Raw genomic sequence first — 27,217 nt, 5'->3', positions numbered from 1 at the left:
TACACACTGTCTCTTTTTTTTTTTGTCACATGGGGACCACCAGCAAGAAAGGCATCACCAGATGCAGCTCATTAACCTTTCACTATAACCATAAGCCAAAATAAGCCTCTCTACACATTACTTGTTCTGCATTACTGTATTATTAGTAAAGAAAACAAACTAAGATTGATGTCTACAAGATATGAAAGGATAGGTTAGACAAAATAGTTAGTTGGCTTTTAGTGCTTTAAATACAACAGAAGTAGTTCTTTTGAAATCTCCATAAGTTGCTTGCCCATGTTAACTACAGCACCTGGAATAGCAAATTTACACTGTGTGCTCTCCAAGAAATACTTATTGAAAAGAATACAGGAAAGAAAGAGGGATAGAAGATAAGAGAAGAAAGGACAGAAGACAATTTTTGGCACTACTTTACCCCAATAATAAAGTATAGCAAAGAAATCTACTAGTATTACAATATTAGCTTTGAAAATGACTACCTTATTCATAACTCATGTTTTAAAACATTTATTTTCTTCAGCTTTCCCAATAAACAGGGACTTTGTTTGTTTGTTTGTTTGTTTTGTTTTTCATGGTGATTTTGTTCACTTGCTTCACTGATCTAGCACTTCCAGAGATGCCAAGTAACAGCAGCTTTGGTTAGCTTTCTTTTCGGTCCTTTCTCTATACCCCCCATAAGCTGGTCTCATGTAGCCCAGAAAGACCTTGAACTTCCTACATCCACCTGCAAAGTGCTGGGACTACAAATGTATACTACCATGCTGACCCATTAACTGGCTTTCTGACTGGCTATTTCTAGCTTTTTTCTTATTACTAAACATGATGCCAAGTATGGTTTAACATATTCGTCTATGTTATCTACTTAAAATCATGAATGGACTCAAATTTGCATTTAAATGAGGAAATATTTTATATTGGTAAATTCTCTTTATTTTACTATAATACTGAATTTATACTAAAATATTTCCTAATAATTAACTGTCTCTGCTTTCTGACAAATCATATTTTGTCAAGATAGCTTTTAATACATAATCAGAATTCTACTTGATTCTACTTGTTAAATATAAACTGTTTTAAACAGTGTTATGATACCAAATTGCTTCTGGTCATGTTTTAGTAATAGTACTTCACTTAATGTAAGGAGCAATAAAGAGCTTCCTTCTTCTTTCTTTATGCTGTAGGTCAATTCATGTAACATCAGAATTATCTACTCCTAAAATGTTTAAAACAATTCACCAGTGCTGCTGCCCTTGAAGTACAGCTCATTACTAACTTTCTTGACTACATTTTTTCACAGATCCTAAATTATTTCTAATTATTTCTTAATTTATTTCACCAACAAATTTTTAATCTTGAAAATGCTATGTCTAGGTACCCATTTATCTCAGAAGGAAAATAAGTTATAAGGACCAGAAAGGATGAAACAAAACTGCCCTTCAATTCACTGACAGAATTTGAAAAACTGGGTATAAAAGTCGATAAATAAGCCAACTGAATTTCTATGTACTAGTAAATGAATGACCATTTAAATAGCATCAAAAACAGTTATCAGAAATAAGTCAAACATTCATTAAAAGGTATCAAAAACATAAACTAATGGAGATCTGTGTCAATGAATGTAAAAACTTGTAAACATTTTAATTCTATAAATTGATCTACAGAGGCAATCCCCATTGAAATTTCAGTAAGGTCCTTTGTAGTTTTATACAAGCGAATTCTAACAATTTTTATTGCAAATTTTGTAGAGCACCATAAAGCCAAGAAACCCTTGAAGAGGCATTACATGTGAGAAATGGGAGAAAGGAGGTTATCAAAAAATTCTGTAAAGCTACCGACCTTAGAATAGCATGGGCCCAGGGATAGACAAATAAACCAATGAAACAACCTAAAAATCTTGACAGCACACTTTGAGTAAATCATCAGCACCTTTTTAAAAAAAATAGAATTTTAAAAAATTCTAGAATATGTGTACCAGGGTATATATGGGTTAAACAGCATTGTTAAACACTGAAGCTGGAACACTGCCCAGGCATCTAATAAATACATACTAGACATATGGTAGCATGTTGAAGTAGAAAGCAATAATGTTACAACTATATACTAAGAAACATCAATGTCAAGGAAAAGAACTTCATTATGAAGAGATTCAGCTATACAGAAAAACAGACATGCATATATAAGTAGTGAAGAAGAAAAAGAAAACTTGCACTCAAAAATCACTGTAAGTAATTCCCTTGGGAGATGGGGGAGGGAAGCAATACCCTTTAAAAAGTGTCCTGGCATCATTCTACTTCTTCACCTGCGTGGAAATACACAGGTATGTTTGTTTTATTATTCTTTAAACTGTACATATTATACAGTTTACATTTTTCCACTATAGTAATTTTTTTTCCTAGTAGTGCTGAGGCTCAAACCCAGTCTCATAGCTGTAAGAAGAGCACTCACCTGCTAAGTTATATCCCCAGCCCCATGGTAAATTTTCAAGGACTACTTTTGACAGAATATGAATAGCTGCAATCTTTACTTAATGAAAATCAATGCTTACTTACTCAATGTATCCTGAAGAGAACAGACATTTGTATTCTCACAACTAACAAGTCTGAAAGATAACATACCTTATATAGTCCGAAGCCAGGGTCAATAAGACGAGTGCGAGCTGATGTAGATGGCTGACTGGAAGATCCTCCTCTTGCTGTTTTCTTTACTTTAGGCTGATTATTAGAACAGGGTTTAGCCTGAACATCATTCTGCTTAGATGTGCTAGGAAGACTGGAGTCTGGACGAACTAGCAGCTGAATTATATCATTCAGTCCAACATCGTAGTCAAATAAAGTATATCCATTCTCCAACTAGAAAAAGAATAATAAAAAACTATACTGAAATGCTCTCAAACCTTGTATTTCTACGTTTAGTTTGTTCAAATATTCTAGATAAACTATTAAAATTGACAACACTACATGCAACTTAATAATCTTGAAATGGTTCTTACTACTTTATGCCTTCTAATATCAGCGTCCTCTTTGAACCCCAGTCAATTCTTAAGAACCACTCCAAATCAACTACAGGTAAAACTACATGCCATTAAAATAAAAACTGTATCATAGCTGCTGCAACCTCATGCTGTAACCACTCCCCAAAAATAACTCTTAAAACTACATTTGACGTTTCATTATTTTTTGTTGTTGTCTTCTAGTTTTTTCAGTCTCTCTATACAGCCCAGGCTAGCCTCAAACCTGTGATCCTCTCTCAGTCTTCCAAGTGCTAGGATTATATGACACCCGGTGCTCTCTCAAACACATTTTATTTTAATCAACAGTGACTAAATCCACTCCAAGTGTGGGAAAATGGATTTTGAAAACAATAAGTTTTTTTTTTTTTTTTTTTTTTTTTTGGTTTTTCGAGACAGGGTTTCTCTGTGTAGCTTTGCGCCTTTCCTGGAACTCACTTGGTAGCCCAGGCTGGCCTCGAACTCACAGAGATCCGCCTGCCTCCGCCTCCCGAGTGCTGGGATTAAAGGCGTGCGCCACCAACGCCCGGCAAGTTTTTGTTTTTTCACAATTTGCATGTAATAATAGTTATCAAGCACTTTATCTTTTTGAAGCACAATTAATAATTCTTTTATTTAAGTGAAGCAAGATTTTGAAAAACAAATCAGAAATATATCCCAATTACATTATATTCCATTTCTCTATGATTCTATCCATCTGCAAATATTAGCAACTTTTGTCACAAAGTCATCTAGGATAAACAGCACATAAATTATCTTGTAACTCACCCATATATTCAGGTTATGAACTAATCTGAGCCCACTGTCACGGCCACCCCCACCTCCCAAAAGATACATTCAGATATACTGGAAGTTCTATTCCACAGTACTTCAGAGGGCTGAGAGTGTAGCTCAGTGGTAGAGTCCCTACCTGACATATATAAGACTCAGGGACTCCATTTTCAGCACCAAGGGAGCAGCTTACCTCAGAACGCAATTTTATTTAGAAATAGGGTCTTTAGATGTAATCCAAGACAGCACATGACTAAAGAAATTCAAAGCCTATTATTATGGATTGATTTGGATCTTCTAAACACTTACATGCTAAAGTCCTTACCTCTAATGCCTCAGAATGTGACCCAGTTTGGAAATAGAGGCTTTAAACAGGTAATAAATATAAATTGGGATCACTAGGTGAACCTCTAATCTAGTCTGATTGGTGTCCTTACAAAAACAAACATGGAGAGACAAAAAGGGCAGGAGGACAAAGGAAGAGACAGAAGAGAAAGTCGTGTAAATGAAGTGCTAACAATCTCAAGCTAATAAACACTATTTCCCAAAAACTGAAGATAGTTCCCCTAGATCTAGCTATGAGAGCACTTTCCTACTGATGACACCTTGAATTATTACCACTACAACTGAGATACATTTCTATGGTTTTAAGCCATACCATTCTGGTACTCTGTTACACCAATCTAGGAAACTACTTGTGGTAGTTTGAAGTATTTGGCCTCCACAATCTCAGAGCGAGTGGCACTATTAGGAGGTGTGACATTGTTGGAGTGGGTATGGCCTTGTTGGAGGAAGTGTGTCACTATGAAGGTGAGCTTGGGTTTCTTATACTCAGGATACCGCTCAGTGAGTCAGTTGATTTCCTGTTGCCTGCAAGATGTAGCAGTCTCAGCTCCAGCACCACCTCTGCCTGCATACCACCATGCTCCCTGCCATGACAATAACGGACTGAACCTCTGAAACTGTAAATGAGCCCTTTCAATTAAATGTTCTCTTGATGAGTTGTCATGCTCATGGTGTCTCCTCACAGCAACAGTAAACCCTAATTAAGATAGGGATGTTCTATTTTGTTTCTTCAAAAAATATATTAACAGTTGACTATTTCATTGATACACTTAACACAAGAAAATTAAACTCCTCAAAGATAAAAACTACCATTTCTTCAGAAATATCAGTTTAAGCATTGTATTTACCATTCTTATATGCAATATCCATCACCATTCATGACTGTGTAATAAAATAACATAATATTTAAGAATTCAACTACAGAGGACATCTGTCCTTTAATTATTAACTCACTAATGTTAGATTTATTTAGGTGGAAGACCTAAGACCATAACTAGCACAATTCTACAGGTTACAAGTATTCACATTTGTAAGACAGAACAAGGAATCAAGAATTTCACAACCTTCCCGGTGGAGGGATTGAGGAATTTAAACTAGGCACTATCTCACATCTTAGTTAACATGTTTAACCAGAGGGGCTCAAAGTAGCTCAAAGGCAGTATTCTTCCTGGGTTCAATCCTCAACAATACACACACACACACACACACACACACACACACACACACACACCCACACCACATACTCAATACCCAAAGGCAGTAAGCAAGTAAGCCTTCAATGAATAGGCATATTAATATATTTAAAACATAAACACCAAGCCAGCCACAAATCCTTTATCTACAATGGTGTACTGTTCACAAGCTATGCTAGGGCCAATGGTGGCAATTGTGGGAGTAATCAACCAATATCTGATTTGACTTAAAGCATACTCCATGAGACGGAACCCATACCCAACACTGCTTAGGTGAGCAAGAACCTCAGACTAGATAGCCCAGAGACCTAGGGTAAAACCAAGTAACGCTGGTGTAAAAAAAGGAAAGAAAAAGTGGTGTTAAAATGACTCCTAATGATAATTTGCTACATACATCGACCAATGCCTTGTTCAACTATCATCAGTGAAGCTTTCTCCAGCAGCAGATGGGAACAAAATATAGACTCATCGCCAGACATTAAGAGTGAGAGACCTTGGAACACTCAGCCCTAAATGGGATGTCTCCATCAAATCATCCCACCTCAGAGCTCAGTGGGGGATGGAGGACACCAAGGAAACAAGGCACTTTAAATCAACATGATCAATGCTCATATGAACACAGAGACTTGAAGCAGCATGTACATGGCCTGCACCAGGTCCTCTGAGTATGTATTATAGCTTCCAGTTTAGTGTCTTTATGGGATTCCTAGGTATATGAACAAGTAGGTCTCTGACCCTTGTGACTTGTTGTCTATTCTTGGACCCTTCCTTCTGCCTCATCTGACTTTGATATGATAGTTTTTGTTTTGTTTTATCTTATTCTAATTTTTTTTTATTTTCAAAAAACGAATGAATGAATGGATGGAAAACCTAGCTATTAGGGCAAAGCTTCACTACTAAACTGGAAAACTTACACCTGCTGGGAGAAGGAAAATCGTTTTCTCCAAATCACTCCAGCACAGGCCTCATGTTCAGGAGTACCTGACCAACATATAATGGACTCCACAGTTTTTTTTGTGTGTGTTCTTTTATTTGGTTACAGTTTGGTATTTCTTTTTTCTAGTTTTATTTGTTTTCTTGGTCTTGGAGGATCTTGTTGTTGTACTGGGTTTTTGTCTTTTTAAGAAAGAATTTAAAGTTGGGAGGCTAGGACAGGATTTGGAAGGACTTTGGGGAGGGGAAGAATATTATAAAATTACATTAAAACTTTTAACTTGTTTTAAAGGGGGGGGGCTTTCAGATGTCTTATAGAATAAAGGTTTGGCTGCCAAGCCTGAGGACCTGAGTTTGATCCCTAGGATCCACATGGTGAACTGACTCCTGCAAGTAATTCTCCACATGTATTATAGCACATGCACACAAATAAATAAATGTAAAAATAATTAAAATAATAAAAAGGCACTCTTCTAGTCCTAAACCTTCCCTGGGAAGGACAGGAAGCATTCAAAAGAACAAAATATGGCCTTTTCTCTTCCAGGGACAGTGCTTAGAGGCACTCAGAATGGTCCAGTGTTTGACATACCCTCGTAGACTTTCCTACAATACAGCCTCGAACAAAACTAAGCTGTCTCAAACCACTGGCAATAGTATTGTTTACTTTCATACCAAGGTTGGGAAAGCATCTAAATCCACATGTGGTGTGTGCCCGGGCAGACCTCAAGGAGTTCGTGCTGTGAGACCGAAAGTCCTTATGAAAATGTCTAAGACAAAGAAGCACGTCAGCAGGGCCTACAGTAGGTCTACGTGTGCCAAATGTGTCCATGACAAGATCAAGTGGGCTTCCCTTTTCCAGGAGAAAACTGCTGTGAAAATGTTGAATGTGCAAGTACAGTCAGAAAGCTAAATAAATATGCAGCTTTTTTAAATAATAAAAGTCAAGGCTTGGTTAAAAAAAGAAAAAAAAATGTTTATTTATACCTTTATTTTGACATTTTTCAACAGCCAAAAAAAACCCACCCTAATTCTGAAAGAGTTAAAAATGTACAAATTTGTACAATGTAATGAACATTATGACAATTGCTTTAAAATTTTAAAATTAAAATATCAAAATGCTAAAATAGCATACAGCATCCAAATGTACTAGTAATCCATTCCCAAAAATAAAGCAGACAAGACACTAAAGTAAAATTAAGATAAATATTGTGGAACATACAGATAATTCTTCCACTCTGTAGGGTGAGGCAGGAAGATCCCAAGTTTAAGGCCCACTTGGGCCCATAGTGAGGCTTAGCTTTAGAAGGGTGGTGATGGTAAATAATTATGAATTGAAGATGTTTCCAACACATTTTTTTTTTTAATTAATGTTTGGGACACAAGAGTCACAGAGACCTTACGAGTGAATACTCCTACAAACATTAACTACTTTCTACCAAATAAATGCCAAGAATGACTCTAAGTTGCTTTCAGCAGTGCTTTCTGAACATGGTACGACAGGAAAAGTAACATCTAAAGTTAGAGTGAAACACTAAGCATATCAAGGCAAGAAACTAATAAGTCATCTTTCTTCATGATAGCTTGCACACACAGAGACAGACAGAGATTATACGCTCATTCCTATTTCATAAGCAACATTCCAGTTCTTTTAAAAGTCACTATTTTTCACTGCACAGACCCAGTTTTATTCAGTAACGTCTTATGTTCTTTAAAGAGTTATTAAGAATGCTGGAATAAGCCGGGCGGTGGTGGCGCACGCCTTTAATCCCAGCACTCGGGAGGCAGAGCCAGGCAGATCTCTGTGAGTTCGAGGCCAGCCTGGGCTACCAAGTGAGCTCCAGGAAAGGCGCAAAGCTACACAGAGAAACCCTGTCACGAAAAACCAAAAAGAAAAAAAAAAAAAAAGAATGCTGGAATAATTTACCTAGACTACATTCTTCCACATTTAATGTAAATGCAGATCTCAAGTTATTTGTTACTCAAATTATGCTCTGAAAGAGGGAGAAAGGGATGAGGTCATCTAGAATCCAGGTTTTTAAACTGTTGGTTGTGAGTCCATATGGGTCCCATAACTGAATATGGGGGAAAGGAATATTACATACATAAAAAACTGATCATAGTAAATGTTTTTGAATGTGCAATGTCCAAAAACTAATTCAAAATAAAAAATTATGTCTAAAACTGAGGTGTCTCTGGCATAAGTCCATGCTGCATAGCAGTGACTCCACTGCAGCCTGGGTTCTGAAATACAACGTGCACTTTGTACTGTGCATGCTGTAGTAACATACAGCAAAAACACTACCTGGAACACCCTTGTTCAGACTCAAAGCCAGTTAAGTCATGAACTGCACTGTTTACTGTACCTACAAGGTTTTCTGCTTTTGTAGGAACATAATGGCTTAACTATAGAAAAGTGACATTCAGTATTTTCCTGCCATCATTCCTCAGCAAGTAAACATCAAATTAGTCTTTATGCTGTTATTTTTTTTAAATGTCTGATTTTAAAGACTTCTATCTGAATTATTGACATGATTCATTTTAAAGTGTTGAATGAATTTATGATTAAGACAGAATTTCCAACATTTTCTAGAAGTGCCCTAGACATACTTGTCATTTTGTACCATATATTTATGCAAAGCAGCATTCTCATCATTAACTATAAAATCAAAACTCTGAAAAATGTTGAGCTGTTCTGTCCTGCAATATCAAATATTAAACTCAAGATTTAATTCTTTATATAAAAATAAGCATATCCATCTAGTAAACATGCAAAATTGCTTTTGTTTTAACAAATGATAAGATTATATGAATATTGATAATTTCAAAATGAACTGTTATTTATAAGCAGTACATTTGCTTAGCATACCTATTTTCAATACTTTCAATATACCCCGGGTTGCATAAAAATTTCTTGGCCCAAGCCAGACAATGGCACATGCCTTTAATCCTAGCACTCAGGAGGCAGAGGCAAGGGGATCTCTTTGAGTTCAAGGCCAACCTGGGCTACAGAGTGAGTTCCAGGAAAGACACAAAGCTACACAGAGAAACCTAGTCTTTTAAAAAAAAAAAATTCTTGGGCCAAAAGGAATCCCAAGTAGAACAAGTTTTACTTTCCCTGACCTAGAAATTACAAATACCTATAGTTTAAAGTATGTAACTGTAGTCCATTAATGTCTCATAGAAGTAAACAGTTCAGAATCGCCTTGAGAAATTCAAGGAGCAAGATTTTCAATTCTGAAGAAAAAGAATGGTCAGGACTTTGTTAAAATATACTATTGAATTTTTACTGTGTTAAAGAAGAAATTCCAGGAAATAGAAAAGGCTGCAATAACAATGTAAGGGAAACCAAGGGGGATGGGAGATGAACTGGCAGTGACCAAAAAAGCAACAGGGGAAATAATTTCCACGGTACTAAGGGGTACAAGTTGAGGACAATAGTTGCAACTATTATTTATCAGTCACAGAATAGATATAAATACATATACACGTTCTTTAAATAGACAAACACTTTCATTTCTTTACTCCATGTGAAAAAAAGAGAATACGAAGGCGAGTATCAACTGTCCAGTTTTTCTTCCAATATGGTTCATATTCCATATCTATAATCTATTTAAGGCTATCCCAATAGTGATGACAAGAGAAGGCAGGGAAATGGAATTCCTTTAGAAATCACAGGAGCTCTAAATTCAAAGATTTAAAGATCAAAGCTTGGTGTGTGGTATGTATGAGTAAGATTCACTCAGTGGTTAACACTGGGTGATCTTCCAGAGAACCAGAATTCTCAGCATCCACATAGTGGCTCACAAATGTCTCTAATTTCAGTTCCAGATCTGATGCCCTAATGTCCTTTTCCAGCCTCTGCAGCAACCAGGCATGCACATGGTGCAAAGTTGTACATTTGTGCAAAGCACCCATACACATTAAAAAAAAAAATAGTGGAGTTCCTTGCACTGCTTTTCAAACTTCATTTGTATACAGAGCACCTGGAGACCTTGTAAACCACACATTCTGCTTCAGTAGACCACTATGAGGCACCTATGCAAAGTTAATGCTGTTGGCCTTGAGAATGCAGAAAGCACACTTTGAATAGAGAACCTAGTTGGAAGCTAACCCTTCAAAGTTCATTTTCAAAGTCACGGATGTTCATAAAAATTTCCTGTGAAGTTGGGAGGTGCTCTGATCCCAGCACTCAGAAGGCAGAGGCAGGCAGATCTCTGGGATCTGAGTTAGACACCAGCCTGATCTTCAGAGTGAGGACAGCCAGGGGACAGAAGAACCCTTCCTGAGGGAGAAAGGGGTTCCTGTGAAATTTGGTTAAACTACCAAACCATCAGAAATAACAAATTGGGACAAACTAAAATTGGATACATGGTAATTTTTTTTTTGCTCAGACCAGGGTCTCACTGTGTTACCCTGGCCCTTTAAATCCTGGGCTCCAGTGATCCTCTTCAGCCTTTACAGTAGCTGGGAATACAGTGCCCAGCTTATGTAAATCTGTTTTACTTCTAACATTATATAAAAATCTTGAGTAAGGATACCTCTTTTCTACTAAATATAAACTCATTTTACAGGAAATGGATAGCCCTGTGGTACCATTTATCTGCCTGCTACAAGCACACTTTGCTATCTCCATCAAATGTATCTAAGACAAAAGGAGATGATAACCACTGCCCTGGCTACTAGCTGTCGTTCATAAAAAAGTAAATAGTCCAGAGCAATGTTTTCCCTTTTCTGGTGTCCAAGTCAATGGCTGGCACCTAAATTCTATTTTTCATCCTTACTGGTTCATTATTCAGCTGGGGAGAGGGAAGTAGTGAGTGATTAACTGGGGGGGGGGGGGGCGCAAGTTATCAATCCTCAACCAGGAAGCATTTTATGATATTAGTGAAAGCCTGTTTTCTAAGTACTGAATTTAAAATGTTCCCTTTATATTAAGATATCCACATGAGCTTACTTTAGCATTATTTCATTATTATACTTTGGGAGTGTTGCCCACGAACATATTCTCACCCTTTATTTCTAGATCGTGTTGAAGTCGCCCAAGAATCCTGGGAATCAATGTACAGTATTATTACTACTTGGAAAATCCAGATGTGACTACTTAGCTTTCACTGATAACCAAAAGGACAAGTTATCAGCCACCCGAGGCACAATAATACAATGCTGTATAGCATTTACTAAAGATACAACTGTTTAAAAAAACAAAGCTTTCCTGTAAAGTGAACTCTGCTAGTCAAACACTAAAGAATCAATATAAAACTGGCTACAACAGGAGCAGAGAGTGTTATAGGTTTTCCACAGGACAGGCCCTCCAAACACTAAAACAAAATCCTGGCCTTTCCTTTCCCAGTGTATAATCTGTTACTTTGAAATGTTTGTCCAGTCTTAGAAGTTGTAAACCTGTGAAGGGAACAAAAATATTCCTTCCAAACCCTTTGTGGCTTATAGGCTACTTCCACCAAATCAGAGAATTGCATTTACCTCAAACCTCAGGATTGAAGCCAAACTGTGGTCTATCGACTACAAGATGCCAACTTTTCAGTAGACTAAAGACAACACAAAAATAAAGACAAAAAGAAAAGAAAAAAACAAAACAAGATGGGTCTGGATATATAATCACAGACTCTGAGACTTAACGGATAGGAAATGTCTTATCCTGATCAGGCAGGGCCACACTTAAAATTAACGGAGATGCCCCTTGTGGCCCAAAACTATTTTCTGTCTTTTGAGTTACTGTTGGTTATGTTGAAGGATGAATTTTAAAAGCCTGAACGTCGGGGACACTCAAAGGTGAGAGGTCAAGTCTGTCCCTATACTCAACAGATTCAAACCCGACTTCCGGTTACCAACATCGTTCTTTTCAACCCAGGTCTCAAAACTCTTCAATTCCCAGTCTGACAACACTGGCAACAAGGAAAAGGGGGCCAAGCCTTCTGCGATCCTTCGAATCTTCAGTGTGCTCACATCCTTCCAGTGAGGGAACAGGGGGAAGGCGCCTCGCTTTTTCATCTATCTGGGAGCCCGGGGCAGGGAAGCGAAGCGAGTCCTTGGTGGACTCAGCGTTGTCGAGAATGCCAGCTCGTCCCTCCGGTGCCCCCGCATGGCTGCCCCGAGCCCCCGCTGCCTGCCCTTCCTGGCTCCGATTCCCCGCAAGCGCGGGAAGAGAGGCACCCGGGGAGATCGCACGCTCGGCCGGGGGAGGCTGTCCCGCTCCATCGGTCTCTCGGGCCCACGCACCCCGGCCTTCCGACCCGCTAGGCGCACCTGTAGTCGGCGCCCTCACGGCCGCAGGCCCGCGCGCCCCGCATCCCGCGCCCCGCCACCCGGCCTCGCCCCGGGGCGCCGGGCGGCCCGCCCGCGGGGCGCCTCACCTGCTTGCCCCGGTAGAAGAGGCGCTGGCACTCGGGCCGCACGTCGAAGAGCGCCCACACCCGCTCGCGCAGCTCCTCGATGGTGGCTTTGCGAGACACGTCCTCGATGGTGCGCGTCTGCGAGCCGTCGATGGTGCGGACCTGGATCCACATCGCGGCGGCACGGGGACAGGGGTCCGGCCCCCTTTGTCTGCCCCTGCGCTCGGCTCGGGCCGCCGAGCCCCGCCCGGCCCCCGCCGCCTTTCCTCCGCCCCCCCCAGCCCCCGCCTCCCTCCCCGGGACGCTGCTCCGGTCCTCCGCGGCGCCTCGGCGAGCGCGGGCGAGGAGGAGGACGGGCGGGCGCCCCACGCCGCGCGGTCGCCCACCCCGCCGAGGTGGAAGGGAACCGGAGCCCGCCCGGAGCGCTGGCCGCGCCGCCTCCGCCTCACCGCGAGGACGAGGCCATGTCTCGGCCCCGCGCGGACTGTTTACTTATAGAGCCGGAGCTCCCACATGGAGGTCACGGCGCCAAGCCGGATCTCGCGAGATCCACGCGGGGCTCCGCCTCACGCACAGCCCCGGGGCGCTACCATAGGAAGGGGCGGGGCTTCCAGGGCCGTTACTCGGGGGGCGGGGCGGGGCGGGGCCTGGCACGCCCGCGGCCCTCCGCGCTCGCGTGGTACCCTCGGGCCGGAAGACTCGCGTCCGCGTCGGCCTCGTGGCCGAGGGTCTGCGGTGTCAAAAAACACACCGGAAATGCCCCCGGGGCGCACTTGCATGGCGGAGAAATGGGGGCGCAGCCTCCACGGCCGGGCCACCATCGCGCCGGGACAGCGCCCGCCACGCGGGCCTGGCGGGGCCTACGAAAGGCCCCGGGCTGCGTCGGCCTCGTGGGCACGCTTCCCGCCCGCGCGGCCTTCCCGCGGAAACCCGCTTCCGGGAGGCCCCCGTGGGGAGGCCCCAGGCCCACGCGACCCCACACAGTGAGCTCAGGCTGCTCGCCCCGCGCGGGGGTCCCCGGCGCTCGCACTCCCGCTCCCGCCACTGGAGCAGGGGCCGGACGTGACCGAGTCGGCCTTGTGCGCTAACGGCGCCTTTGGCCGCAGGGATTCTGGGTTTGCAGAACTATAAATCCGAGCAAAAAAAATCCGAAACTTCCACGGGGGTGGTGGTGGTGGGGATACGGCCCTCCACACAGGGGGGCCCATGGCAAAATGAAAAGCTTAGGAAAGAAAGCAAAACAAACGTGTGGCTTACATTCACCAATACCGGTAATGTGGATATTTCGGGCCAGCGCTCATTATTCCCGTGAAGATAAGAGGCGCGACTCTGCAACAACTAAATGAATTACAGTCAAAATGGCCTAACGGGAAAAGACAGGGAACGTGGAATGTGCACACACACTTCCCGTCTCTGCCAGCTCGCTGGAAAAAAACAAAATGTATTCACCTAGAACCTCTAAGTCACCTTCTCTGCTTCCTCATTAACTAAAACATTTAGTAGATGAAGCGATCGATATACCTGAGCAATTCTGAACTGACCCACGAAGGGGTCAACTGTTCGGTGTTAGCGTCTTGGGCGGTTAAAGTACACACGGTGCACTGCGTGACTGAGTTCAGTGGCGTGCTGCAGTCCGAAGCCAGCGTGTCGAGTCTGCGGCTCGTGGGTTCAGTGAGAAACACAAGAACTGTACTGTTTTCCTGCTTAAAATGTGATCTTGAACAAATTGCTTGGATTTCCTCCACGTAAAATAGTGCATATAAACACCTTAGTGAAAGTTAGCTTCCTGCTAATCCCTTGGAAGTACACAATAAGGTGTTTTAGAGCTTTTGTTATCAAGAGAATTTAGATAAACTGGGAATATTCAAAGAAGAAGGGGGGGGTGCTTAAGCAAAGATTGGAAGTGTGCATTTCACACATCAGAAAAGACTGCATATCAGAGAAAGGTTGACTAAATAAAGAAGGGCAATGTGTGAACATTAGCATTCGAAAGCAGGCTTTTGTAGGCCTCAGGGGGGAAACCCGGGCTTTTTAAAGGCTGCATTGATGTGTTCAAGTATCTTGAATGACAGTGGAAGGAGTGTAGAAGGACGCCTTAGGGGAAAAGCAGGCTGTGGGAAGATGAGGGAGGTTGAAATGTAGCCAAAGGCAGCTGTTATTCATTTTGGAAAAAATTAGGGACAGTGAGAATATAGTCTTGAGTGTTTTAGGAAACTGAGCTCGTGAAACTTGTGGAATTTGGGGATGTGAAGAGTGAAGGCAAGGAATGTTGACCGTAATTCTCAGGGACGCCTAAGTGGATGTGTTGGATAAATGATGTTCTTAACCAGAGGATGAAGCAAGCTGGGGGAATGCCTCGAATTCCATTTGAGTTTCCATTTGAGTTGTGGTGCGTTTGAAATAGATCCCAAGTGTACCTAAGAGGAAGATGTCTGATAGTTGGAAATAACTATCCAAGAGAGTGAAGGGAAGGAGGGAGGTTCTGAGAAAAGGACTAGTCTTTTGGTTGTAATGGTGTTTGATGGAGACACATTTTGTCGAATAGAGAAATAGGTGGTATTGATATGAGAATAAAGGGATATTCTGTTTGGTGGTAATATTATAACCTGGGGAGTGACTACGGCAGGGGGTATATGTAATAAATAGGTGGAACATTTACTGTTTGTTTATATGTTGTATTTTATATGCTTACAATCACAAATTTATATAACGATCCTTCTTAGAAAAAGTAGGGTTTTATTTTCTACCTACTGATGGTGTGTATGAAAGCATAAATCCTGTGGCTGTTTTTAGGGCTGATCTGTACAGAAATACCACAAAGGAAGTTTCCTCTGCTTTCTTAGAAATTAATTAGGAAGAAACCTCAATGTTAAGATTTGGATCTGATTAAAGGGTTTTGTTATTGTTGTTTGTTGGTTTGTTTTTCATTCTTTTTTGCTTATTTGAGAGTCTCATGTACCCCGACTGGCTTCAAACTCATTGTGTAGTGTTGGGATCACACCCACTCCCACTCCCACATTCAGCTTGGAAAGTTCAACTTCAAGTCTATGGGTTATGCTGTTGACACTGGAGTAAGGTTAGTGGCTTTGGAAGGGTAGTATTTGTGTATGCATATGCTTGTGTGTATAGGTATGCTTGGACACTCTTCTACATGCACCTTCCATGTGCACAAACATGTTCATGTGTAAGCATAAAATGTATGCATGCACACACATCTCTCTCTCTCTCTCTCTCTCTCTCTCTCTCTCTCTCTCTCTCTCTCTGTGTGTGTGTGTGTGTGTGTGTGTGTGTGTGTGTGTGTGTTCAGCACAGGGGGATTTTAAATTGCAAAGGTTTCACAAAAGGGTAAAACTCTGAGTCCCCAAACTGAACGGTTATGCTGGGGTTTCTGTGTTCTGTTAGTTTAGATAGAACTATGAAGATATGGGGAAACGTTCAGGTTCAAGCTGATTTTCCTTGGGGAAGGTAGGGCACAGGACTCAGAGGTATGTGTCAGGGCATAGCTCTAAAATGGCAAGCGTAGAATCTCCCTGTGAAGAATAAAAGTGCTCTGCCATACTGTGGCTCCAAAGGGAGAGTGCTGAAACAAGTCTAGGAACTGAGCTAACCCAGAGGGGCCCATTTGAAAGTCTGAGTCTTTTCCTTTGGACCCATAGCACCCCGTTCTATGCTTTTGCTTTTGCATTCTTTTTTAAAAACAGGGTCTCACTCTATAGCCCCAGCTAATCTGGAACTCACTTAGTTGCTCCAAAAACTATTCTTATTCACCTTTCTGAGGCCATAAGATTGGGGGACAAATTGGAGCAAGATTTGAAATAGGATCTTGTGTATCCCTGGCTGGCTTTGAACTTGCTATGTAGCTGAAGATGGCCCAGAACCTCTGACCGTCCTGCTTGTACCTGCCATGATGGGATTTCAAGCATGTCTCATCACACTTGGTTTTATGGAGTGCTGGGAATTGAACTCCAGGTTTCCTTCAATCTAGGCAAGCACTCTACCAATTGAGCTACATTCCCAGCTCAGGACATAATGTTGTTGTTTTGTTTTTGTTTTTGCTTTTCAAGACAGGGTTTCTCTGTGTAGCCCTGGCTGTCCCAGAACTCACTCTGTAGACCAGGCTGGCCTCAAACTCAGAGATCCACCTGCCTCTGCCTCCTGAGTGCTAGAATTAAAAGCAGTAAAAGCATGCACTGGTGCCAGCCATCAAGACACAATCTTTTTTTTTTTTTTTTTTTTGAGTCAAAAATATACTTGCACGGCACAGCATTCATGCGAAGGTCAGATGATAACTTGCAGAAGTCACTTACCTCCTTGCATGATTGGATTCTAGGATGGAACTCAGGTTATCAGGCTTGGTGGCAAGTGAGTTTACCCACTGAGCCATCTTTCCAGCCACAAAAGACAAGTTGTTGCTTTTTGTTTTTGTTTTTTAAAGAAGGTGTTGTACCCAAAATACACTCCTTGAGGTTTGCAGTTATTCTGAATTGTTCACAGACTAATGGGAGAAAAAAAATCATTGGTTAGAAAGGGAATGTGATCCAGGGACTAGGGGTGTAGTTTGACAATGGACTGGTTGCCTGTAACGAGGACTGGGAGTCTATCCCCAACACCACTGGGGGAGTAAAATGTGGCTGAAATTGATACACATCGTATGTAATGCTAGCAAATAGGCTGAGTGAAGTTTAATTGTCAAGAATACAAAGTAAGCTCAGAGAGAGTGAATGTGATGTGGCAGAGAGGATACTCTTGTGAGATGTTGCACTCCATAATTTCAGCTCAGCAGCTTTCTCTATCAAAATATTAGTAAAAGGTTTTCATAGGTCTCAAGGTGTGGTCTGTAAGTAGACCGAATGGCGCCCCGCCCCTACCGCTACACACACTGTTTCCTTTGAAGCAGGAAGTCTAGCCAGGCCAGCACTAGCCGTGAAGATGATACAGAGGAAGTGTGGTCTCCTGTTCTCATTTCTGGGGGCAGACCCAGTCCGGACACAGAGATTTAAGGTGGTAACTGAATACAGACTAGTTTTCAAGTAGTCAGCTCCACCCAGAATAGTCATTAAGCTGATCATCCTCAGTTGGATGATCTTTTTTATTTCTTTTAAAAAATTTGTGTCTTTTTTTAACCCTACTAAAATATAATTTTAATATTTCCATCTTTTTATGAGTCAATAGCAAACTGTTGGTTATATAAGACTTCATGGTATAGTCATATTTTTTTTTTAATTCTTTCTTTTTCAGAGACAGGGTTTCTCTGGGTAGCCCTGACTATCCTGGACTCACTCTGTAGACCAGGCTGCCCTTAAACTCAGGGATCCGCCTGCCTCTGCCTCCTGAGTGATGGGATTAAAGGCATGTGTCACCACTGCCCAGCCCACACCCAAATTCTTTTTTTTCTATTTTATTATTGTATTTTATTTTTCAAAAACTTAGTTTTAAAAATTTTATTTTATTTATATAAATGTTTTGCTTTCCTGTGTGTATGTGCACCAGATGAGTGCCTGGTGTCCTCAGAGACCAGAAGAGAGTGTCCACTCCCTTGGGACTAGAGTTATGATGGTTGTCAGCTACCATGTTGGTGCTGGGAACCAAACCTGAGTCCTAAGAGCAGCAAGTGCTTTTAAACACCGAACCATGTCTCTAGCCCCTAATTTTGTATTTTAAATTTTTCTTTGATACATACTATGTATTTTGATCTTATACTTCTCCAGCTCCTCTGAAATACCACCCCCAACACGTCCCTCTCCCAATTGTATATCATTTTTTATTATTGTGGTGTGTGTACGTGTGTGTATACCACAGTGTGTGGATGGAGGTCGGAGGACAACTTTGCGGAGTCGGCTCTCTCCTTCCACATTTAAGTGGGTTCTGGTGATCCGACTCTGGTCTTCAGGCCTGCATTATTCCTGCAAGTACCTTTACCAGCTGAGCCATCTCTACCAGCCCATCATTTTACTCTCCTTGCTTCGGTAGTGAGCACTTAGAACAAAAACTAGGAAACAAGATCGAGGTACTCTTGCTCAATGTCCTGACGTCAGAAGGAAGCAGCAGGATATAACCAGCATCACCCTGGGAGCAGATACCCCTGCACCAATCAGGAGCAGGGACCAAAAAGTCTGCAAGGACAAGATAAGCCTAGGAAGGGCCATAAAATCCCAGGCTCCAGGCAGCTCAGCAGTTGTTTGTCTCCAGTGTCCTTCACACATCCTAGCATCACGGGACCCTTCTGGTGACCATGTCACCTACTAAGACCTCCTGCCTCTGACCATTGAGAGTCTGGACCCTGGTTGGTCTGGCTACACGCAACTGAGGGCATGCCAGCTAACCTCTGTTGCTCTCAAGGAACATCAAATCCAAGGAGCTGCAGCACCCACTCACTGTCCTTCCTGACCAGGGGGTGTGGATGTGGTGTTTGCTGTACATGGACAGTCTTCTACCCCCACATGTCACCTCTGCCTCGCCCACTCTATTTCAGGGAACTTTCCTCCGAATGCTGGTGGCATCACTTAGAGCTAGATGTTAGATGGCTAGGTTTGTTAGTTTTAAGTTAGCTCCCCCCTTTTGCGGGAGGGTTTGGTGGTGGTGGTTCCAAGACAGCTGTGTAGCCCTGGCTGCCCTGGAATTCATAGAGATCTGCCTGCCTCTGCCACCTGAGGGCTGGGATTGAAGGCGTGCGCCACCAATTCCCGCCTCACCAAAGCTCCCTTTTTTATATGTGAGCGATAAACCATTCTTTTGAAAAAAAAAAAAACATCCACCTGTCTACCTCTCTGTGACAGGTGAGTTGTGTTCAAGAAAGCTTCATTCCCAGCTCTTACCATCTTCCAACAGAAACAACAGTCATGTTAAATTAGGACCCCATCCTAATAACCTTATGCAACCTTAATTGTCTCATTACAGCCTTTCTCTCCACATACAGTCATACCAGAAGCTAGGTTTTCAAAACATGAATTTCAATATACTAGTATGTAAATAGAGAGCACAAATAAGTCCACGTCAGATGGCTAAGACCATTCCAGGACTGGTATTACTCTATTTTTTTAAACATTTATTTATTTTGTATGTGTGTTAAAAACACATGTGGAAGTCAGAGGACAATTCTCCCTCCCCACCTGGCATTGCTTCATTCTTTCTAACACATGGGTCTGGAGTATCAGACTCAGGTCGTCAAGCTTGGTGGCAAGCAACCTCACACACTGAGCAATCTCTGACAGGGGCGTATCCTCTGCCATATCACACTCACTCTCGCTGAATTTGCTTCGTATATTTTGACAATTAAAATTCATTCAGCATATTTGCTGACATTAGATAATATGTGTATCAGTTTCAGCCAGTTTTATTCCCTTAGTGGTGTTGGGGATAGACTCCAAGTCCTTATGATAGGTCAGTGCTCTATTGTCAGGGTACGTCCGTCCTTAGCCCCTGGGCCACATTCCCTTTGTAACCCATGATTTTTTTTACCGTGAATAATTCAGAGTAACTGCCACCCTCAAGGAGTATATTTTTGATGTAGCACCCTCTTTAAAAAATATCTGTGGAGTTTTGTTCTTGGTGTGTGTGTGAGTGAGTGAGTGAGTGAGTGTGTGTGTGTGTGTGTGTGTGTGTGTGTGTGTGTGTGTGTAGAGACAACTCAGTGGATAAAGAGGCTTGCCACCAAGTTCACGCGGCTGTAGTAGAGATAACACTCCCTTCCCATTTGTTCTAATAGCCACACCAAACCTAGCTCTTATGCCTTCCCACATGCACTTCACTCCCTGAATTCCAGGGTTCCTGGATGTTTATGACTGGAACTCTAGGGTCCTGCTGGATTCATCTGGATCCAGTGGATAAGGAAATAGAGGGGTACTATGTGTGATACATGGGGCACACATGACTGAAGAAATGGGAAACAGGAGGGAATCAGCAGGATATCTAAGTTTTCCTGACTGTGACTTGAAGACACTACAGCACTGAGCAGCTGTCTACCTTATGCAGCTTAGTGGTCTCCTTTGGAATATCGACTCCCTTTCTTACTCCACCTCTTTTTCTTCGTTCTTGCTTCCTTGGAATTGTGCCGTCCCCCATCACACAAATGACCACAGATGATTTGCTATACTATTTGGTGGCAGCAGTGGGGGAAATTGAAGCTAAGAAAATGGATTCAGGAATGATCCCTAAAAAGCCAAACTTCCAGAATGGGATTTCAGTTACCCACTTGATTGAAGGCAATAGGCAGTTCACTGTTGATGGTGAGCCCTTTATAACCCCACAGGGAGAGCACAAGTGGTTATCCTGTGGTTAATTGGGAAGGAGATTCAAGGTACTAGGAGATCAGTAAGCAGGAAATAATAGTCATAAGGTTTATGAGATAGGTGGCTGCCTTTGTAAGTCATATAAAAAGAAAACAGTGCACTCAGGACAGCTAACTGCCAACTTAAATCCCCCCCTGGACACTAAGTCTCAATAGCAGTTAGGTCTCAGCATAGAAGGGGTTGGAAATCTATCCAAGTCCCAATTATAAAAATAGTAGAGATTTACAAAATGCAGTTGTGTCTTGAATGAATATACCACACTGAAGCTAACAGCTAGATGGTGAGGAGGGCATTTAGACCTGAGGTAAGGACATTTGACTGAACAAAACTAAGGATGCTGAACTCAAAATGTCCTTGAATGTTTCTGGGCCAATGGATTTTCTCTGCTCCTTCTCATCAATGGAGAGCATTCCCCCTTGCCTTGAGATTGTGAACCTCAACTGAGGCAGGCACCTACCTGCTTGAAAACTGTACTACTCAAAAGCTGCTTCCACCAAATTTGGTTGGTTTGTTTGGGTTGTCTTGGTTGGTTGGTTGGTTGGTTGGTTGGTTGGTTGGTTGGTTGGTTAGTTGATTGGCTGGGCATTTTGTTTGTTTTTTAGTTTTTTTCTTTGCTTTTGTTTTGTTTTTTCAAGACAAGGTTTCTTTGCATATCTCTGGCTGTCCTGGAACCCCGTAGACCAGGCTGGTCTTGAACTCAAAGAGATTCACCTGCCTCTGCCTTTCAAGTACTGGGATTAAACATGTGTGCCGCCACTGCCTGGCTCCAAATCTGATTCTTTCCAGGCCAATAGCCTGGATCAGGACAGCCCAGCCTGAGAGGAACAGTGCAGACTCTGCTTGAGAAAGAAATAGCTTACCTATAAAACAAGTAACAGAATCTGGCAATTACATATTGCAGAAAGCAGAAGCATGTGTGGGAGTGGATTTTGCAGATGCCAGATTGGGGAAAGAGCACAGTGCTGTAAAGGGAAGAGTTCACTGCTAGAGGACAGTCTCCATGATGAAGGGACTCAGTATTCTAGGACCTAGAGCTTTTTTACACACATTGGCTAGTTAGTTAGCTTCTTGACACTTGCACACAACAGTGACTTAGAATATATGAACTAAAATTACCAGATATCTTGACCTTACACTGAGCAAAGGGGACCTGGATCAGAGAAGTAGCAATATTGGAATGATTTACCTGAAAACTCATTACTATGTTCCCTTGGAAGGAACCAAGGGACATTTCCATCCTTAAAGCAATAGAAACTATTCTAGTGCTAGATATATTAGTTTATTTAGGACCCTAGGGATACCTGTCTTCTGCAAGCAAGGCTTACAGATGTGGCCATGGTATTAGGCTGCCTAATATCAACAGGATGATAGGGATCCAAAATGACAGAAACCAGAGTGAGGACTTAATTTTGAGAAGCAAAATAACTGTAATTATTATAACAGGCATCAGTGGCAGAGTAGCAATTAGAGGGCTTTAATCTACACAGATTTGTGGCTTTTTAGGGGAAAGGCAGATGGAAAATCGACAAGGATATTGCTTGATTTGTAAGATGAAAGAAAATTGAGACATGGAAAGCAGAAGGCAGATATCAGTGTTGCAGTGGGAACACCACCTAGTTTCAAGAACTAAACTGAATCACACAGAACCCAGAGTCTACTGATGACGTGAGAGACCAAGATTCTCTTGAGAAGAATCTTGACAACACTTCCCAAGTGAATACTCTGAACCCCTCCTAAATGGACTCTGAGCATTTTCGAGAATAACTGTGCTAGGATCTATCAGCTTGCTCTAAGGTAATTCCCCTAGTCTTTGAATGTATAAAGGAAAAAGATCCTGAACTGTGGATTAAGGGCTCAGCACCCTCCACCCCCACCATGACTCTGTATCCTAAAGGTCCTACAACATCCCAAAACAGTGCCACCCAGCTAGGGACAAAGTATTCAAACACTTATATCTGTGGAGACCATTCAAATCCTCCCTTTAAATCTGTGGCCAGATCTATGAATATACAGTCTTGTGTCTTTTCCTCTTTTTCAGCTTCAATATCTTTTATCCCTTACTCTTGACTCCTTGATATGGAATCTCCATGAACTAGCACCAAGTTTTTTTGGTGTTCTGTTCTTTCAGAAATATCAGTTTAGAAAATAGTCTTCACACCCTCTTTACTCGACTAAATAGCTCTAGAAAGCAAACATAAATGTGTAAGCAGAAATTATTTTTGAAAGACAGCTTCTCTTCACTGTTTCTATGATATTAATAGAATGAAGTAGAAATGAAATATTGTTATTTAAACTTACATTTTGAGTACCTGTATAGCATCTAATTATTTTTTATTTATACATATCTTTAGTGTCAGCAAGCCAATGTTTGTGAACATTCTTTTCAAAATAACAAATAGTAAATATTCAAGTCTCTGCACCAGAATTGAGTTATAATTGGTCTTTTGACTTGGAAATAGTTTAAGAAGACCATTGTCTTGGTTACTGTGTTCTATTGCTGTGAAAAGACATTATGGCCAAGTCAACTCTTAGAAAAGAAAGCATTTAATTTGAGGCTTGCTTATAGTTTCATAGGATTAGTCCATGGTCATCATGGCAAGAAGCATGGCATAGTGGCATGCGGGCATGTGGCTGAGAGCTTACATCTTGATCCCCTTTCAGAGATGGAGGAGGGGAGAGGGACTGAACCTGGCATGGACTTTTCAAACCTCAAAGCCCACTCCCAGTGACACATTCTTCTAAACAGCCACACATCCTAATCCTTCTCAAACAGTTCCACTAACTGGAGACCAAGCATTCAAACATATGAGCCCATGGGGGCCATTCTTATTCAAACCACCACAGCTATCAACGGCAAAGGCTATGTTGTTAAATTAGTTTAGCAGTCAACTTGTGAATTCTGCGTCTAACCCTCAAACTTCTAATGGGCATGTTATAAGCCTGGAGCAAATTCCTGGATTTTCAACAAAACAAGAACTAAAGTCATCACTTGAGGTATGAGATTCCCCAAATGATTTTGCCTTGTTTTTGAAACAAGTTCTCACTGTGTAACTTAGTATGGTCTCAAACTTGAGATCTCCTTGATTCAGCTCCCCAAGGGATAAGATTACGAGGTGCACCATCACACTCAGCTGATTTCTGGTTCTAACAAGGTTTCAACGAATTGACCTCCAAGGTGCTACTTTTTATTTAATTCTTTTGTATTTCTTCTAGACAGAATTTTCCAAACACGCTGAGTACTTTTATCTCTCCGTTTAATAATCCTTTCCAGTTTTACTCTATCCCATGTATATAGGACAAAGACACTGACAATGGTTTCCTCAGGAGGATGGACTGAGAGAAGTCCTGTAGGCCAGAAAAGTGTTCAACCGACTTTAGTGAGTCATGCAGTGGCCCCAGAAATACCAAATGGACTTAGAAGAAATGGGTTGTTTTGAGAATTTATCTTTTTTTTTTTTTACTATCTAAACATGGAGGTATTTATTATTTTTGTTCACTTAAATAATGCAATAATGTACACATCATGCAATTCAGAATGTCTAAGTAATATAAAAAAGAATTACAAATAAACCCATCACCCAACATAACAACATGACATAATTTTTATACAGAAATCTTCTATACAGATATTTGTCCCCCAAATATATTCATTTTTAATAAAAACAGGATCATTGTGATGCTTCTTAATTATTTTTTCCATTTAAAATATTAGAAATATCTTTCTTATTAAGTCCATTTTCATTCAGTATTTTAATATTTCCATAATAGTCTATTGTATGGATGTACAATGACTTATTAACAAAATTCTGAGAATTTATCTTACCTTGTTAACTGTCATTATATAGAAAGGGAATTTGATGAAGGATGATTAGATATGACCTGGATACTAAAAGTTGGCATGATCAAGGAATGAAAGGATTGGTGAATCTGGTTGGAGGTATGCTGTGGGATGGTCTGTATGTCAAATCTATTGCTCTGATTGGTCAATAAATAAAACACTGATTGGCCAGTGGCCAGGCAGGAAGTAGGTGGGACAAGGAGAGAGGAGAATTCTGGGAAGCAGAAGGCTGAGGCAGAGACACTGCCAGCTGCCGCCATGACCAGCAGCATGTGAAGACGCCGGTAAGCCACCAGCCACGTGGCAAGGTATAGATTTATGGAAATGGATTAATTTAAGCTATAAGAACAGTTAGCAAGAAGCCTGCCACGGCCATACAGTTTGTAAGCAATATAAGTCTCTGTGTTTATTTGGTTGGGTCTGAGCGGCTGTGGGACTGGTGGGTGACAAAAGATTTGTCCTGACTGTGGGCAAGGCAGGAAAACTAAAGCTACAGAGGTAGGCATGGGAGGTCATTGTGATAAAAATAGACTGATGAGCCAAGCTTTGAAGACCATGACATGCATGATATTTGGATTTCTAAATGTGTGTGTGTGTGTGTGTGTGTGTGTGTGTGTGTGTGTGTGTGTGTGTGTGTCTGTGTGTCTGTGTGTGTATGTGTGTGTTTAGTATGGTTGTTTGCTATTCAGACTGCACTTAATTGCGTAGACTCATAGGAAAGAGATAACTTGAGACCTTGTTTGAAACATGGAACAGAAAGAGCTTCTGCAAGAAGCTTGAGATGCCAGCTAGAACTGGCCAAATAGAGAAAGCAGTGGGTCAAAGTATAAAATGTAGCCAAGTTGACATCACAGCCCTGAAAAAGATAATCCACTATACTGTGACTCACTGATGCATGTTCCTGGGCCTGAGACTGAAACAGGACCTGTTCCAGTCATCCAAGCAAGAGGAGGTAGAAGCTGTACACCTGTTATAGGGCCAACAAATCTGTCCATGTAACTTTTTATTTCATTGGGTCACATCAACTTACTCATGAACACTCAGATTATTTATAGTACTGGCTTTGGACACCTTCAGTTGCTCCTTGCTGTCTAATAAATTGAATCTCACTTTTCCTGATTCCCATCTCAGCCCTGTAATTTCAACCTCTAGTCTTGGGGCCATCAAATAGCAGTCTGCCTTGACAGCTTTCAGATGTAAGACTTTTTTCTAGTGATTATGACTTAGCCAATCTGACTTCTTAGTGTTTTGTATTAGTCCCTGTCCTAAGGAATAAAGTTCAGAGTCCTGTGGGGGTCTACTCAATCTACTGAGGTTGGGATGGAACTACAAGCCTCATTTTTCAAAGATACTGGTGACAGCAGATGCTCTGGGAAGCTAAATCTATCTTTATTCACCCATCCAGAGAAATTTAGACACAATTCAGTAAAAGTCTCTGAAACGACTCATAACAATTCATCACTATCTGATCCTGTGGTTGGGAATGGAAGTGGGGATGAGAGCTGGGGGTTACAAACTGTTATGTTTCTAATATACTTAACTTGAAGAGCCATGGGAGATAATAGCTCAGATCCTGAAAACCCAACAGTTATTTTTATAGTAGGTAATGGGGTACATTTACAGAAGCAGTCGTCATACTCTGCCAGGAGAAAGGGTTTATCTTCTAGAGCCTTATCAGCTCTCCTGGGGGAAGTAAGCATTATGGTCCATGACTGAGACCTACAGGGAGGAATGTGTGACAATCTGCTCAGGTCACAGCTTGAGTCCCCCAACATTAACAAGCTTCTGTACAAGGCTACAGGTGGGGTTCACACATAGCCCAGCCTCCTCTGTCTTGCTTGGGTAGAACCAGAGTGGTGACTGTGTGTAGGAGGGTTCAAGCACACGTCCAGACTCTTCTGCCTGTCTTTGTCACTCTCATGAATGATACTTAGCTCCCAGTGAGACCTGTCTTTTGTGCGGACTGCACTGTTCTTCCTTCGCTTCTAAAAGATACTTTCTTAAAAACTGTCTGTTACACAGCGTGTGTTGTTTCAGTTTTAAGTGTTGTTTCTGTGCTGACAATAATGTTCAAGAATGTCACCTTCTAGTAAGTGACCTTTTGTCCTGCAGAGAAATGTTCATTATGCACATTGTGTACAGTGCTATACCACAGAGATGCCTCTGGGAAGTCCTTGGTAATAGTGGCTAATGTTTAATAGTAGCAATATCAGCTTGGCTCTGAAGCACATAGACTTAGATTAAAATGATCTTTCCACGTTGTGTAAGCTGTAAAGACTTAAACAAAGCCTTAATTCTTCTGCTTCACTTTTTTTTTTTTTTTGGTTTTTCGAGACAGGGTTTCTCTGTGTAGCTTTGCGCCTTTTCCTGGAACTCACTTGGTAGCCCAGGCTGGCCTCGAACTCACAGAGATCCGCCTGGCTCTGCCTCCCGAGTGCTGGGATTAAAGGCGTGCGCCACCACCGCCCGGCTTCTGCTTCACTTTTTATAAT

At 41.7% G+C, this 27,217-nt stretch overlaps 1 protein-coding gene and 1 pseudogene across 2 annotated transcripts in view; one reads left to right on the top strand and one right to left on the bottom strand.

Annotated features, from left to right (window-relative positions):
• The window catches only part of Uhrf2 (ubiquitin like with PHD and ring finger domains 2), an 85,247-nt gene extending 72,395 nt beyond the window's left edge, over positions 1–12,852 (bottom strand). Inside the window, exons 1-2 of one of the 2 annotated variants that reach the window (XM_076562130.1) lie at positions 12,621–12,852; positions 2,616–2,849 (exon numbers count right to left, since the gene is read on the bottom strand). In XM_076562130.1, coding sequence (XP_076418245.1) covers positions 2,616–2,849; positions 12,621–12,773 — 387 coding nt within the window. In that variant the 5' untranslated portion in view covers positions 12,774–12,852. The remainder of the gene's footprint in view (positions 1–2,615; positions 2,850–12,620) is intronic. The other variant, XM_076562133.1, reaches the window with a different exon arrangement.
• Positions 6,818–7,159, top strand: LOC102917619 (large ribosomal subunit protein eL34 pseudogene; annotated as a pseudogene).
• Positions 12,853–27,217: the final 14,365 nt, after the last annotated feature.

This window comes from Peromyscus maniculatus, chromosome 1 (assembly GCF_049852395.1).
Source record: "Peromyscus maniculatus bairdii isolate BWxNUB_F1_BW_parent chromosome 1, HU_Pman_BW_mat_3.1, whole genome shotgun sequence".
Lineage (NCBI taxonomy): Eukaryota > Metazoa > Chordata > Mammalia > Rodentia > Cricetidae > Peromyscus > Peromyscus maniculatus.
The sequence above is the reverse complement of the archived record's forward strand: the minus strand, read 5'-3'. Positions and strand labels throughout refer to the sequence as shown.